The following is a 13,661-nucleotide window of genomic DNA, read 5'->3' as shown; positions in this document are numbered from 1 at the left end:
GCCCTGAGGAGAGCTGGTCTTGGAGTCAGGAGATGTGGGCAAGTCGTTGCCCATTTCTGGACCTCGAGTTCCTAATCTGTACAATGGGGATTCCATTTTGCGCTGTACTCACCTCACAGGGTGGTTACGGGGATTACCTGGGACATGAACGTAAAAGGGCTTTGTAAATGATCAATATGACATAAATCATAGCTGTGATGGGCTGTGATGGGGGGTGCCTGGCCTACATCCTTCCTTCCACAGCTGCCGCTCCACTGGGCTCTGCGGCGGCTCACCACAGGGACCTGCACCCTGCCTGTGACAGCTGTGGCAGAGCACCTTAGCCTTTTTAAAAAAAAATTTATTTATTTTAATTTTTTTTACAGCTTTATTGGAGTATAATTGCTTTACAATGGTGTGTTAGTTTCTGCTTTATAACAAAGTGAATCAGTTATACATATACCTGTGTTCCCATACCTCTTCCCTCTTGCGTCTCCCACCCTCCCTATCCCACGCCTCTAGGTGGTCACAAAGCACCGAGCTGATCTCCCTGTGCTATGCGGCTGCTTCTCACTAGCTCTCTATTTTACGTTGGTAGTGTCTATATGTCCATGCCACTCTCTCGCTTTGTCACAGCTTAGCCTTCCCCCTCCCCATATCTTCTGATAGAATGACCTGCGCTCCTTTAGTCTCACCCCATGGACTTGCCCAGAGCTTCTTTCACTATAGGACATCTTTAAGCTCATCAGAAACAAACCTTGAGCCAGCTGTTTACAGAGCCATTAGGCTGTGTTTGCTGAGCACCTAGAGATAGCAGGGTTTCTCAGGTGTGTGTGTTTTCAGGGGCTTGGAGGGTTAGGAGCTCAGGCACAGGGATATTGGTGGCGTGCTTACAGAGCATTTCCCATATGTTAGCTCATCTGAAGTGGGTCCCACAGTCTCACTTTACAGGGGAAGAACTGACCTAGTAAGTTGCAGACCTGGGGCCCAGATATGGATCTCTCTGACTCCAAAGTATGCACCAGGCTGGCTTTCCTGCTGGGGATTCAAGAGGTGGAAGTAGGCTTCAGTTACAGCAAGAGAGCAAGGATTAGACCTAAGAAAACTTCAGGAAGGCAGAAGCAAACTGGCCAGATTTCAAGGCCCCTTGGAGCTTTGGGGACACAAGGACCCTATGATTACAGAGTAGGGGATGGGGCACCACACTGAAGGTGTTGGAGTCATCTAGGGGCCTCAGTTTCCCCACTGGAATGATGAGATTAGAAATGAGGTTGCTTATCTAGTGCTTGCTTTCTAGATGGGGTGGGGGTGGGGTCCAGTTTCTCCCATCCCTCAAATCATTCCCCTTCCCACTCCTGTAAAGCCTTCAAGGAGCAGTGGGCTTTGGTCCAGGGTGAGAGGGACCTGAAGAATCATTGCCGTGAAGGAGAATGCCGCAGATTCCACAGGCATGGGACAGAAGAAAACGGAGTCAGAGGGAGGCCTCCGCCTCCACACCCGTGGGTCTCAGTAGCTGTTCACGTGCTCAGGAGGGGACTCCCTCCATCACAGACGCTACATTGGAAAATAACAACTGGGCAAGCTGCTGGGCTGAGCCAGCTCCTCAGCACAGAGCTGGGCGGGCCCCAGCCCTTGGCGCTAGCTCCAAGGCCAGTGCGTGGGCAGAGGACATGCTGGCTGCTGGCTGGATTGGTTTAAAGGGAAGTGGGGAGCCCCCCCCTCGGAGGGGCATCACCTCAACCCTGGGGGCAGAGTCACGGCCCATGGGCAGCCTCATCCATTTTCTGTGTCATCCAAATGTTTTCATCATCTGTGTATGTCACGGCATGAAAAAGCTTGGTAGCTCTGCCCCTTGACATCGTCCTGCTTATTTCCTTCAAAGGACATATCACAACCTCTAGCTGCCTTGTTTATTTATTTCCTTACTTTTGTGTTATCTATTTCTTCACCCAAAATGTGAGCTGCATAGAGGTAGGGATTCTTTATCTTACTCCTAGCACAGAGACCAATGGCACAGAAAGCACGCAAAAATGAATGAATACACCCATGCATGCATGCATAAATGGGAGTCCCTTGCATGCAGTCCTCAGTGAACATCAGTTTTCTCTCCTGAGAATAATTCCCAATTATCTTGGGGGTAGAGAGCTGGTTCTTGAGATCAGCCCCTCAGGAGATAAGTACTGTACATGACTGAAAGGGGAGGCGAGGTAAGGATGGAGGTGGGAGATGGGGGCACTGGCAGAGATGGGACACAGCCGAAAGGAGGGGGTGTGGGAAGGCTTTTTATGGTAGTGTGTCAGCTGGCCCAAGGGGAGGGGTGGTTTGTTAATCACCTTGTTGTTGTGGTCAGTTAGGAAGCCCAGGACAGCGCTGCCACCCTCCATGTGGTCTCGGGCAGAAGGCGTGGCTACTCTGAACCTCAGTTTTCTCAGCTGTCAAATGGGCATTCATTCTGCTGGTGCTTTTCTACCCCATGGGAACTGTCACGAAGCAATGATAAGGTCACCAGTGGGGGTGTGCCAAGCACATGTGAGCAATTTTTACCTTGGTAATTTTAGTAAGACTCCTAAAGGAACTCATTTGTTATTTTCTTCTCTGTTTTTTCCCACCCTCAGCAGTAGACATGAACCAGTGCATCGCCAAGTTCTGGCCTAAATTTTAGATCCCAAAGACTTGACCCTCTAGCCAAAGACATGCACCTCCCCACTCATTGGGCCCTGGCTGAGCAGGAGCCTCCTCTTAGAGACCCCCAGGGGCCGGGTGAACTGAGGAGGGGGCCTCACACTCTGCCCTCCTCTCCCCCAGGTACAAGACAGTGGTGACTCCCCGAAGGGCTGTGGTGGCCATCGTTGGCTGCTGGATTCTCTCCTTTGTGGTGGGCTTGACACCTATGTTCGGCTGGAACAACCTGAGTGCGGTGGAGCGGGCCTGGGTGGCCAATGGCAGTGTAGGTGAGCCCGTGATCAAGTGTCAGTTTGAGAAGGTGATCAGCATGGAGTACATGGTCTACTTCAACTTCTTTGTCTGGGTGCTGCCCCCACTGCTGCTCATGGTCTTCATCTACCTGGAGGTCTTCTACCTGATCCGCAAGCAGCTCAACAGGAAGGTGTCGGCATCCTCTGGCGACCCGCAGAAGTACTATGGGAAGGAGCTGAAGATCGCCAAGTCGCTGGCCCTCATCCTCTTCCTCTTTGCTCTCAGCTGGCTGCCCCTACACATCCTTAACTGCATCACCCTCTTCTGCCCTTCCTGCCATAAGCCGAGGCTCCTCATGTACATCGCCATCTTCCTCACACATGGTAACTCGGCCATGAATCCCATCGTCTATGCCTTCCGCATCCAGAAGTTTCGGGTTACCTTCCTTAAGATTTGGAACGACCACTTCCGCTGCCAACCTGCACCCCCCATCGATGAGGATCCTCCAGAAGAGAGGCCCGATGACTAGACTCCACCTCCTGCCCCCAGCTGCGCACATCTGGGGCATCTCAGCCCAGTACTCACCTCCCTGCTGTCCCACTCGTCTCCCTTGTCTCCCTGAATCTTCCCTACTGGCCTTTGGGCTGTGAGTGCCCTGCACCTCGAGGTCCTGGAGGAGTTTTGGGAGGGCAGTCCATGGGGAAAGAACGAGGTAACCTGAGGGGACGAGGAAAGTGGCGGCAGCACCCTAACCCTAACCATCCCCACCTGCCTGACCAACCCACAGGCAGCCCAGCACATCAGGCTAAGTGGGGCTTGGGGACACTGAGACTGCCATGGGGCCATGTGGACCAGGAGGGCAAGCTCAGCTCCCGTGGCGGGAAGGGAGGGGAGTCTGCTTGTCTTAGGTGGTAGTGGTGCAGCCCTGGGACCAAGTTTAAGGAGAGGAGAATATCCCTGCCAAGATGGAGGGAAGGGGAGAAACTAGATGTCCTGGCCTTGTTTTCTCTCCTGTTCTGTAGCAGAAGGTGGCCAGAGCCACTGACAGGCAGGAAGCAAGGAGCCTCAGTCCCCACCTCCCAGAACCCTGTGTTCCTGGCCATGCTGCATGCCAGGGTGCCTGCTCTCTTTGCCCTGGGGATCCCAGGGTTATACTTGGGAGAGGCCGAAAGGACGAGTCCAGAAATAATTTCCAGTATTTGCTTTATTCTCCCCTAGCCCTTGGACCTGAGTGGGGGCTCCGAGCTCCCTGGAGCTAATGTGGAATGGTAGGTGTGGGCCTCAAACAGCCACTGGGAGACAGTGTTGAGCCCTCATTCTTGCCTTGAGCCTCCCAAGTAGGAGACTTGGAGTGTAACTGCCTGTCCTCTGGGCCACCAGCTCTCGGTGATGGGCATGAGCCCTCTTAGGTGACACCCATCTCTGTTGCTTCTGAGCCAGATGGAGAGGAGAGCCCCAGACATGCCAGCTCTTGGGAGCATTCTGCCTGCCTGGGGAGTGGATGAAGAAGGGAAGGTGGGCTGCTGTGGTCATGCTGGGATGAAGTGTGACAGGGTGGTCAGGCCAGAGGAGACTACCCTCCTGGGTGTATGGGTGGGAAGGTCTTACCAGAATTTAGGTACCCTCAGTACCCCTGACAGCACAGTGTTCATGGGCTTTGAGGCTCTGTTGCAGCGTCTAGGCCTTTAGCCTAAACCCTTGGGGAAGGGTCTACTCCTGGCCAAGCCCAAAGCTCCTTATACAGAAGAATGAGGGGCCAGGTTCTAAGTGTGAATAGCAACTCCAGACATGATTCCAGGCCCTTCCCTCTCTCAGAGGTGGGATATCCCCTGGCTCCCAGGGCGGGCCACTTGACTAATAAAAGACTGTGAACCCTCATGGAGAACGTACCCCACCACCGTCTGAGGGCAATAAACAGCCTCAACAGAGAAAAAGCAATGGTGGGGGATAGGGAGAGGTGAAGAGAGGGGGGACTTGGAGGCATTTGGAGCAAGGAGGGTTCCAAAGAAGGGTTGTGTCTCTTCCTACAGTTATCCTCTTAGGGTAGCAAACTCTGCATGTGAAATGAGATCCTAAAAAACCTCACATCTGGAAAAGCCCCGTGACACCGCGAGCCCCCTCCCACGGGCACCTTCCTCGTGGTGTCAGAGGTGGAGACCCCCTCACGGTGACACATTCAACACCCACCTCGTGGTGACGCAGTGCCGCCCCCATCGTGATGATGCTCACTGTCACAGAGGCCCCTGCATTGTATCACTGCACACCTTTATTCAAGTGCTTCTCACCCAGTGTGCAGCTCCCTGCAGGAGCGCTCCAATCTTTGCACTTTCCAGGGCCCCTTGTATCCAGGAAGCCTGGCCTGGGGCCTGCTAGGCAGGTACCAAGGAGCAAAGCCATCAGTCATCACTATGGAGATGGGGACCTCTGGCCTCCGTGGAGCTTGATTCTGGGCCTGGCTGCCCTGAACCCTCAGGCCTGCGGCACCTAGCAGAGAACATGTTTTATGAGCCCCTGCTGTTAGGCAGAGCTGGGCTATACGTGCCCTGCTGAAGGGGTGATATGGGGAGGGCAAAGCAGTACCCCTCTTCCTTTCCCAGGCCTCCTTCCCCTTAGGCCCTTGGGCCCAAAGCCCAGGTCTCAGCTCTGCCCACTGCAGCTCCAGGATACATCCTCACTAGTCCAGGGCCTCAGAACCACCTGGGGAGGGCAGTCAGGGCAAGGATGTCGCCCCTACTTCTCTGACTGAGGAAACAGGTCCAAGGGAAGGCCCTGGCCTAAGGTCTTTAAGAGCCAGGACTAGATCCTGTCCTCTGACCATCCACTGAATCCCTTCCACTGAATGCCCATCCCTTCCAGGCGTCACCAGCAGCACCCTGCCCGGCAGCGTCTGTGGAGCACCCCCAGGACTGTGCGTGTTCGTTGCCTGTGACTGCAGATTTGTACCCAGAGCTGGCTGCCCCCTTCCCTTCTCACTCCCACCCCTGCTCCTGGCCTCCACCCCCAGAGGCAGTGGAGGGAGTGCATGCAGCCATTTACCTTCCTGCTCATCACAGCCTCCACCAGTGGCTCTTCAGTGTGTGGCTGAGGCTGGGAGAGATCTGAAGGTTAGAGCTCAGGGAGGGGGTGGGTGTCTGCTGGGGACCCGAGTGGGGGGTGGGGGGGGTGAGTGAGTCTCATGCCCTCACCCCAGTGATCCATCTGTCCACGAGGCAGGCTCTACCGCCTCCTTTACCCACGTGAAGCCATCCTCCCTCTTGGAAAGTCCTTCTGACAGCCTGACCTCGACTTTCACTACCCCTGTCTTGCCTTGATTTTCAGCGCTCAGCCTTGTCTAGTCCAGCAGGAGAAGAGGTGGCTTCTCCTGGTCTCCCATCCATTGGAGGGTTCCTAAGGAGTGACCCCTCTCAAGTCCTCACCTTTGACCTCCAGCCGGCAGTCCACAGACGCCTCCCCCAGCACATTGATGGCCTTGCAGGTGTAGACCCCGGAATCGAAGGGGCTGGGTTTCCGGATCTCCAGGGTGCAGACACCTTGCTCAGAGAGGGCGCGGTATTTGGGATCACCCTGGATGTCCATCTTGTTTTTCATCCAGATGATCCTGGGCTGGGGAAGCAAGGTCAGAGGAGAGCTGGGAAGTTTGTGGGCCAGGACGAGGCTCTCGAAGGCCGTCCTCAGCTTAGGGAAAGATGCCTGGGAAGATTCTTCAACCCCGGTGCCCCTGCCCAGGCCACAGCAGGGCCCTGCCCCTCACCTTGGGTGACGCTCGGACACTGCAGAAGAGCTGCGTGCTGTAGCCAGGGGTGGAGGTGTGGTCAGCCAGGGGCTGGGTGAACGAGGGGGCTTCTGAGAAGTCTCGCTCAACAAAACTTTTAGGTTTGGCAACAATATCTGGTTTGGAGGGAGAAAGTAGGGTGAATTTGAGGTTACAGGAGGAGACCTCTTAAGACTGACCTCATCCATTTTCTTAAGATCACTACAGCTTACACTTCGGTATGCCATTTAATCTACACAGCATTCCTTTGCAAGGATAAATTTGTCATCCCCAGTTGACAGATGGAAAACTTAGACCCTTCATAGATGAGGGACTTGCCCAATATCACGTAGTGAGTTTGTGGCTTAAGCGATGGAAGGTCACACGATGACTATGGCTCTCTGAGCAGAGAGCTGGTGGTCTGGAGGAAAATTAAGGGCGGGAGACAATCCATTTCATCCCTGCCTCCTCCTCTGGAACCCCATGGCAGGACCCTAGGCTCCTGGGGTCTTTGGGAAGCCAGGCACAGCCAACATGCCGGAGCTTAGAGGCAGAACGTCTCAAAGAGGCAGAGGAAAGCCGAAACGACAGCTGGGTGAGTCACAGAGGGGAGGAGAGAGGGGAGTGGGCAGCAAAACCAAACAGATGAGATGATCTTGGCTGAGGGTGGAGACTAAAAGCCCAGGGATCCTACATTTCATTTCTGTTTGTCTTTGGAGACTTGACTGGCTTTCTTCTTTTAAATGAAAATTTCTTCCTAATTCTGTGCAGTTCAGGCTAATGTGTGCTTTCTGCAGCCCGCACAGACTGTACGGGGGAGGGCCTTGGAGCACACAGGGTGACAGGGAGAAAGGGCTTGGAATTTCACATTTGACTCAAGAGGGCCATGTGCCTGTATAGAGACAGTAAATACCCGTATCTCTCTTGTCCATCTATATGGTGTTATATTAGGGTCGGGAGTTTGCTTTTAGCAAACTCACCGGTCTACCTATCCGTACACATTGCCCTTCACAGTAGCTCCCTTGGGACACTGCACAGGAGACCCAATGACTTATGATGTTGGCAGCCATACAGCATCTTTAGAATAAGTGCACAGCCTCCCAAGGGGTGCTTCTCATTTGCATGGGTTTGCTCTGATGTGTTTGTTTCAATCAATCAACCATGTCCATTTCTTTACAGTCACGCGGGTGTGAATGTGTGTGGGGGGGTAGCTGTGGAGCGGGTGTGGAGAGGGCAGCAAAATCTCTGGCAAGTGGGCACCCATGAGAAGCACAAAGGGAGGGGTGCTGACACACCAAGGAAACGTCAGAGACAGGGAGAAGGGTCAGCATGGCAAGGCCTAGCTTGGTTTCCAGGCTTGGACCCAGACCCACCTGTCTTCTGGATGTGGGCGAGCTCCTTGGTGACGGCCGCCGAGGCACTGAGTCCACACCGGTTTTCCGAGAAGACTCGGAAGGAGTAAGAGTTACCCACGATGAGGTCTGAGATAGTGCAGGTGGTCGGGTGGTAGCGCTCCAGCACTGTGAACCATTGCTGCAAGGACCCTGGGCCTGTCATCCTCACCTCCCCCCTGCCCTACCCCTCCCTGCTCTCACTGTGGCCTCTTCCTCAGAGGGGCTTGTTCCACGCCCCAGCCCTGGGAGGCTGAAACATCCAGCTTTGGGTCTGAGGGACTTTAAATTGGGAGAAGGAACCCCTGGGAGAATGTGACCTTGCTGGGGTCTTCAGAGAATTCTAGAACTTTACTGGTCAAAGTGTGGCCCGAGGTCCTGCAAAGTAAGAATCACCTGAGAACTTCACAGAAGTTCAGGATCTCAGTCCCCACCCCAGACCCACTGAATTAAGATCTGCATTTTAGCAAGATTCCCAGGTAATTCATATGCACATTACATTTCCTGAAGCACTGCTCTAGAGCTTGAAGGGCCTCCGAGAGCCACCCTTGCAGTCGTCAGGAGGAAACTGAAACCCAGAGATGAAAGGGATTTGCCAAGCGCCACACAGGGAGTCAGGTTAGTGGTAGGCAGACCAGAGCTCTTCAGTCCGTTGACTCTTAGTGGACAGGCCTTCCCAGATACCTAGGCCACTTCTTTCCCCACAAACCCAACCCCAGTCAGACCTTCCTCCTCCCCTTACTCTGCTCCAGCGGGCCTCACCCCTGTCTTTTTGTCTGCCTTCTGCACCGTGTAGCCCAGGATCTCTGTGTTGCCTGTGTCCTGGGGTGGTGTCCACTCGAGGGCAGCGTTGCAGCCCCAGACATCCAGTAGCCTGATGCTGCTGGGGGATCCAGGTTTATCTGTAGGACCCGAGTGTGAGAGAGAGTGAGGGGGAGGGCTGGGCTTGCTGCAAAATCCCCCCACCCAAGATCTGGCTCTTATCACTCTCTCTTGGCCTGACCCCATTGGCCATCAGTTCTGGGGCAGGAGGTGAGGTCTCTGGGTCCCCAGCAAGTCAGCCCTGCCTCCCCCCGCCCCATACCGATCACCAGGATGTCGATGGCTGCCTTGGCCTCCAGGCCTTCCAGCTGTACTGTGAGCTCATAGCAGCCTGAGTCGGAGCGCTGGGCTGAGCGGATGAAGAGGATGGAGTCCTGGTCCCCGGTGCGCACACTCACCCGCTGGCTGTCCAGGGCGTGACCGTTGTGGGTCCACGAGGCCTGAGGCTTGGGATTCCCCTGGGAGGGAGGAGCCCTCAAGGTGAGCGCAGAAGGCACCAGCACCCCCACACCCACTCAGCTCCAGGGATCCCTGCGCCAGGGGAGCTGTCCCCATTGGCCCTTCTGAGCAGGGGCAGCAGAGGCTAGAGCCACAGGTGCTGCCTAGAGCCTCATTCTCCGGATGTCCAGCCAGCCCCGGGGCCACCTGTCCTGTTCACCGGCTGGAGAATCACAACAGGGTCATGTGTACAACAGAGGGAGGATGAGGCCATCTTGGTGGGTGGGTCTCAGGCAGACCTCCACGGGGATCCTGACATTTCCTGGGCTCCTCTAATACACCTCACACGGGGGCCCTTATTTCACCCAAGCTCTTATCCTGGGCAGGAGGCATACTCACCTGGAAGGGGATTTGCAGGTTAATCATCTCTCCCACCTGACGGACATAGGTCTGACGAAGGTGGCGGGGAACGCGGATCTTGGGGGCCTCTGCATTAAAGCGAGAGGCTAGGCTTAGCACAGCAGGGGGCTGCTGATTGGAGGCTTCTGTGGCAGGGGCGGGGGACAACTGGAGAAGGCTGCTGGCTGGGCAGGAGGTCTGAGTGTGCTCTGAGGCTGCCTCCTTGTGGACAGGGCAAAGCTCACTCCCCAGATCCAGGGACCCAAATCCCCTGAGGCCCTTGGGGACTTGAGAGCCAGGAGGTTCCAGGAGGGCAGGACCTCCACGGTGTGAACTGGTAGGCATCCGGGGCACTCCTTTGGTGCCCTGACCCTGCCAGGCTGGGATTTGCCCTGCTGCTCTGGTATTCCTGGGCTCCAGATGGGCCCCAGCTGGCTCCCTGGCTCCCCCTGGTGGGCAGCGTGTGCTGCGCCTGGAAGGGTGGCAACCCTGTCTTCCCAGTCCCTCTGCCCTTCTGCTTCGAACAGCTCAGGCCTTCAGAGAAGCCCCTGTGAGACCCATTTGCCCACTGCTCTGTCTCCAAGCCATATGGGAGGATTGGGATCTTTCCCTTTTTAAATGAAGCCAGAGCAGACCTACCCCCTTCCTTCTCTCTTACTCCTGCCACTACCTTTCAGTCTGCGGTGGGGGAGTCCTTCCAGACATTTTACTTCAGCCCCATGCTACGGTAGAGAACCACCTTCCTGACTATCACCTCATCAGGTGCAACCACTGAAACGGTCGGGCATTCCAAGGGAAGCTGCAACAGCCCCTGCCACTATCCCCCTGGGCGGGAGCAGGGGTGGTGGTAGCTGAGGCTCCTCAGTGGCAAACAGGTGGCAGCAGTCGGTCAGTGGCATGCAGGGCAGAGAGGGAGGAGACAGAAGGAACACGGTGTCTCTGAGGATTAGCTGTGCAGGCACTTGGCCCTGGGAGTCTCAGGCGTGGAATGTTCCAGGGGCAGCTGCAGGGGGCCAGGAATGCTTGGCAGCTCCAGGTGGCTGAGGAGGGACAGCTGAGCAGCTGAGGACTCTGGACAGGGTCCCCACCCTGCCCTGCCCATGAGAGGGGCCTGGCTGGCTGCTCCCTGTTTATTCACAGCCTCCTCCCCTCTTCTCTCCAGGAAATCCCCTTCTCTCCTGCCAGAGGAATTTTAATGGAGTAGAGGGCGCTGAGTCTAGCGGACTCCTCCAGTGTTAGGCCTTGAAGTAGAGGACCCTGGCCCCTGCAGGCTCTCAGAGTCTGAGATCCCTGGGCCCTCAGGAAAGGTCCAGGATGCCCACCAACCCCACTCCCCAACAAGGAGGGCTTCCTGGCACTCCCAGGCTAGAATCGGTGAGTCCATATTAAGTTGCCAGGTGGCACCATGTCTCACCAAGACTCAAAGGAGGGGAAAGGCCTCTGGTTTTGAAAACCACCAGAAAAAGAGTCCCTGCTGCCTGGTAAGACCTGAACTGGCCTGTGTGGGAGTCAGGTTCTGGGACTGCCACTAATAGGCTAGGTGACCTCAAGGGAGTCCTGGGTGCCTTTGGACCTGCTTGGCTTGGATGGACAAGCCGTGACAGTCTACAGTTCTACACTCCCAACCCCCTGGTGCCCACATCTCTCAGGCCTTAGAGTTGAAAAGTATTTCCTTGAATCCAAACTTGACCTCCTTCTGTGGCCATGAAACCCCCTCTGTCTGGAGGCCTTGTCCAGAATTATGGGGTCAAGATGAGGAGGGGGGAACAAGGAGAAAGGTGGAAAAAGGCCTCAGGCCACCTGCTGGCCTATGTCTCTTGTCACCCTGGGGCTCTGGGCTGTCCCCAGAAACCTTGGATCAGACCAAATGACTCACTGCCATTAACAGACTGAAACCTGATCGGTCCTGGGAGGGCTTGAGGCTAATGTACCCTACAAATAGAAATCTTAGCAAGGGGACGGCAGCTGGCCTCCCAGGTTCCCAGGGCAGCACTGGCCTCTGGGGATGGAGAAACCTTCGCGGACCTTTCGTAGGGCATTTAACTTCTTCCCACTAGGGACAGCAAGAGGCAAGCAAAGACTCCTATCTGGAACCCAGGCCATGTGAAATGAGAAGAAAATGGACTTCCGTGGCCGCTGAAGGAATTAAGATTAGGTAGGAAGAACGAAATGACTCTAAGCATTGGGACTCTGAGGCAGGTGACCTGGGGAGCTTGAGCTCTCACTTCTGGAGGTCAGGAAGCTTGGGGGCTGGGCCACTCAGGGAAGTGGCCTCTTTGACCTCTAGAGGCCCCTCGCCGCTGAGGAACCTGGGATTTTCTTAAGGCAGAATGGCGATAGCAGGTGGCTTGTGCACGTGAGTGTGGGATGGGGGGAAATGACTGCCCTGTTCGCTCTACCCATTGGCCTCAGTTTCTCCGTCCATTAGATAAGGTGCCTGGGAAGGGCTGGGGAGCAGGATTTACCGATGATCCTTTGGATGTGGACGGGCTGGTCCAGCACAGCTGGTGGGCCAGCCCCTGCAGAGCTCACTGCAGCCACACGTATGAAGAACTTGTCACCTAGAGCCAGGTTCCGCACCGTCTGCTGGGTCACCATCATGGGCCGGGAATTCACAGGCACCCACTCCAAGGCTGAGAGAAATGAAGAGAGTGCAAAGCCCTGGCTCCGTGGCTGTGGGCACCCTTCTCAGTGGGGCTTCCCTTCTCGCTGATGATCTGAGGAAGCTGACCTCCCTTTCTGGGACTTATTTTCCCTTTGCTTCCCTGACTTCTTGTTGTCAAATGGCATCAAAGACACCTGATGTTAGAACCCTTGAGTGGTGGCCAGAGATGGGTTTGCCCGGAGCCCAGAGAGGGTTGGACACATTTGCCAAATCACACAGCAAGGTAGGGGCAAAGGCAGCCACACGTATGAAGAACTTGACTGCCATGGAGGTGGATAACAGGATGCTGGCGTGAGGAATTTGGCCAGAGCCGCCCGTCCCCTATTTCTCCTCACTCTCTCTTACAACTTACCCTCCCCCTCAGCTTCTTTTGCTCTCCACCTCCTGCTTGCCCTCCCCAAGCAGGGTCCTCTGAGACTTAGCACCTCCTTCTTTCTCACAGAGGAGTGCCCCACTGTCACCTACCCTTTTATCTCTGTTACTCAGAGGCTTCCTGGAGCTGGAGGACAGGGGGCCTCCTAAGGCCGTTTGGACATCCTCCTGCTTTCAGAGGTGCGTTGGTGGAGCAAGAAGCTGTGTGTGAGTGGCTTGAGCGGACTGCTTCCTCTCCCTCCTTCTGTATCTCCCCTTGGACTGACCCAACTGCAGAGTCTGGGGGCTTGTCCCTGCTGCCCTCTAAGCCCACCTCCCCTGGGTGTATGCAGGGCTTAGCCCATAGCTCACCTCCCTGTCGGCGGAGTTCCAGAACATAGCCCTGGAGCCCCAGCTTCCCTAGCCTCTCCGGGGGTTCCCAGCTCACAGTCACCGAGCCGTCACTCACGTCCTCCACAGCCAGCAGCAGCGGGGCACTGGGGACATCTGAGGGAGAAGCAGGGGGAGATAAAGAGGTTCGTAGCCAAAAGCTCTCCCCGCACCACTCTCCGCCAAGGCTGCCTCCCTCCTCCACCTGTCCCGCCTCTTGTCACCTTCACTTGGAGGTGCGGGTTTAGAGGCTGCGGGGGCAGGTGCCTGAGGGGCAGGCTCCTGTGGCTTGGGAGCCTGCTCTTCCCCGGTAGACTTCGGTGCCGCCACTTCTCCAGAGGGCTCTGTGGTGGGCACATCTGTAGACTCAGAGGCAGTCTCCTCCGGACCACAGGCAAGGGCTTCCCCGGTGGCTTTTCCTCTCATTGCAAGGATTGCTGGAGGGTCGGGCTGGAGGGCGCAGGTAGTAGCACTGGAGGGTCTGTGCATCCAGGGTGCCTGGGACACCCAGGTCCAGGCTTATATAGTCAGGGGGCTGCCCCACCCCCAGGCAAATGAT

General features: G+C 55.8%; 2 protein-coding genes across 3 annotated transcripts in view; one reads left to right on the top strand and one right to left on the bottom strand.

Annotated features, from left to right (window-relative positions):
- The window catches only part of ADORA1 (adenosine A1 receptor), a 34,731-nt gene extending 28,911 nt beyond the window's left edge, over positions 1-5,820 (top strand). The window contains exons 2-3 of one of the 2 annotated variants that reach the window (XM_032608643.1): positions 2,785-3,472; positions 5,752-5,820. In XM_032608643.1, the coding sequence (XP_032464534.1) occupies positions 2,785-3,424 (640 nt within the window). In that variant the 3' untranslated portion in view covers positions 3,425-3,472; positions 5,752-5,820. Of the gene's footprint in view, positions 1-2,784; positions 4,774-5,751 lie in introns of those variants that run through there. The other variant, XM_032608634.1, reaches the window with a different exon arrangement.
- Positions 5,821-5,965: 145 nt separating this feature from the next.
- Positions 5,966-13,592, bottom strand: MYBPH (myosin binding protein H). Its single transcript, XM_032608622.1, has 10 exons — positions 13,327-13,592; positions 13,085-13,219; positions 12,162-12,329; positions 9,697-9,785; positions 9,122-9,317; positions 8,800-8,939; positions 8,020-8,179; positions 6,647-6,783; positions 6,312-6,498; positions 5,966-5,982 (listed from the first exon to the last, which is right to left on the bottom strand). Exons 1-10 carry the CDS (start codon positions 13,589-13,591, stop codon positions 5,966-5,968), a joined length of 1,494 nt encoding a protein of 497 aa, XP_032464513.1. The 5' UTR covers position 13,592.
- Positions 13,593-13,661: the final 69 nt, after the last annotated feature.

The sequence above is a fragment of the Phocoena sinus genome, chromosome 1 (genome assembly GCF_008692025.1).
Source record: "Phocoena sinus isolate mPhoSin1 chromosome 1, mPhoSin1.pri, whole genome shotgun sequence".
Classification (NCBI taxonomy): domain Eukaryota; kingdom Metazoa; phylum Chordata; class Mammalia; order Artiodactyla; family Phocoenidae; genus Phocoena; species Phocoena sinus.
Note: the sequence above shows the minus strand (reverse complement) of the source record. Positions and strands in the feature narration are given on the sequence as shown.